At 41.7% G+C, this 2,190-nt stretch overlaps 1 protein-coding gene across 1 annotated transcript in view; it reads right to left on the bottom strand.

Moving 5' to 3' along the window:
* Nucleotides 1-1,470: 1,470 nt before the first annotated feature.
* Nucleotides 1,471-2,190, bottom strand: part of LOC119597679 (ras-interacting protein RIP3-like) — a 1,611-nt gene continuing 891 nt past the window's right edge. Inside the window, exons 1-2 of the mRNA XM_037947282.1 lie at nucleotides 2,144-2,190; nucleotides 1,471-1,717 (exon numbers count right to left, since the gene is read on the bottom strand). The exon at nucleotides 2,144-2,190 is cut by the window's right edge and continues 891 nt beyond it. Of these exons, the coding sequence (XP_037803210.1) occupies nucleotides 1,600-1,717; nucleotides 2,144-2,190 (165 nt within the window). The 3' untranslated portion in view covers nucleotides 1,471-1,599. The remainder of the gene's footprint in view (nucleotides 1,718-2,143) is intronic.

The raw sequence follows: 2,190 nt of genomic DNA, 5'->3' as shown, positions 1-2,190 counted from the left end.
CTACATCCTCGCTCTCTTGTCTTTCATATACTTCACATTCTCTCCTCTCTCTCTCTCTCTCTCTCACTCTCTCCCTCTCTGTCTCCCCCCTCCTCTCTCTTTCTCTCTATCTCTCTCTCTCTCTCTCTCTCTCTCTCTCTCTCTCTCTCTCTCTCTCTCTCTCTCTCTCTCTCTCTCTCTCTCTCTTTCATACACATAAATACACTTAAAACCTACTGACTGTTTGGGTTTCATGCACACGTATGCACAGTCATATATAAAATCATTCACGCAAGCACATACACACACATATATAAACGCAGATACACATGCAAAACAAAAATAAAGAAGCATAGTTGCACGCATACACACTCACTCACGTACATAAATATATACACATATGCAGAAAAAAAAATCAAGAAGATACGCAAACACACACACACACACACACACCACGCACACACACACACACACACACAAGTACACACAAACACACACACACAAACATTCACACACACACACACACACAACACACACACACACACACAAGTACACACAAACACACACACACAAACATACACACAGACGCAAACACACTGAAACAAGCACACACACAAATACAAAAACACAAACACACGCCCCCCACCTCTTACCTACACATTCACACACACAAACATGAAATAAAAGTTTTTGTTGATGCTTTTTCTTCCACCTTCTTCCACCATATTCAAGAATGTATCCAAAATATCTCAGTCTAAGGTAAATCTAAGACAAAAAAAAAGAAACCAGATAACATTTTTGAATACATTCAAAGCTGTTGGTCTGTGAATCATCGCTTCATACAGATTACTGTCAAAGGTAAAATAGAAAACTTTTTTCTTGTATTAATTTTATTCAGAAGAAATATACTATGCACACGAGATTTCACAAGGAACATGCATACATAATTTTTCACGCTGTTATGCATCTGCAAAACGAACAGCATACATTACGCAATATACTTGAAGTATATTATAATCTCTAGATAAATGGATATACATACAAATAAAATGAATGAACGATTAATGTCCACTAAAAAATATCTAATTACTGCTGGTGACAATTAATCAACATTTCTCAGTATGAGGTAATCTGAACGTGTGTGGCCATTGACTATTATGGTGTTCACTTTCGCAGAATCATAAACGGTATAAAAGAAAGGGAAAGAGAGGGTGAGAGATAGACAGACAAATAGATAGATAGGGATAGATAAATAGATAGATAGATAGATAGATAGATAAAGAGAGAGAGAGAGAGAGAGAGAGAGAGAGAGAGAGAGAGAGACGAGGGAGTAGGGAGAGAGAGGAGAAAGAGAAGAGAGGGAGAGAAGAGAGAGATAGATAGAAGAAAGAAGAGATGAGAGAGAGAGAGAGAGAGGAGAGAGAGAGAGAGGAGAGAGAGAAGAGAGAGAGAGAGAGAGAGAGAGAGAGAGGGAGACATACATACATACAGACAGACAGACAGACAAACAGACAGACAAACGGGCAGACAGAACACAAAATTCACGACCTGAAATGCTGGTCCTCCTCCCAAGCCTAGCACGATGAAGCCCAGCATGACAACAGCGCTCTAGTGTGACCCTCAAAACCTGAGGATGATGGCCGCGTCCTGTTTGATCTCGGGGCCCTTGGAAAGCCTCTGCGTCGTTAGCGTCTCCGGGGCGGCCACTAGCGTCAGGGAAGACAGCAACTGCACGAACCTGAAGGAGGGAAAACCGGTGGTCAGGGAGGGAGGAAGAAAACCCAGGGAAGAATGGACACTATTTAGAGTGAAAAGCGGAAGGTGATTGCTTAGTGTGAGTGGTTAGTGTGAAGACTGACTTGGGGTCGAAATTTGGGAACTGGTCTTAGATAAAAATGATTTAGGGTGACAGGTATTAGTTTTAGAGGTGACAGGTAAGTCTGAGAGGAGATTGATTTGGATGAGAGCGCTGGATTTTTATTTATCTATCTATTTTTTTAGGGTGACAGGTAGGAGTGTACTAGAGTGGAGGAAGGTTTACTTGGACGAGAAGTGGGAAGAAAATGCCATAGAAAATTAAATAGGGTTAAAGGTAATATTATATTAACTAACTGATGCTCGACTGCACTGGCAATAAAAGAGACAGGCCGCCGGTGCCCCTGACCTGGTGTCCTCGAGAGGCGCTGTGACTTCGGTGATGGGGACGACCTC

Source organism: Penaeus monodon, chromosome 39 (assembly GCF_015228065.2).
Source record: "Penaeus monodon isolate SGIC_2016 chromosome 39, NSTDA_Pmon_1, whole genome shotgun sequence".
Lineage (NCBI taxonomy): Eukaryota > Metazoa > Arthropoda > Malacostraca > Decapoda > Penaeidae > Penaeus > Penaeus monodon.
This window is presented reverse-complemented; position numbering and strand designations above follow the sequence as displayed.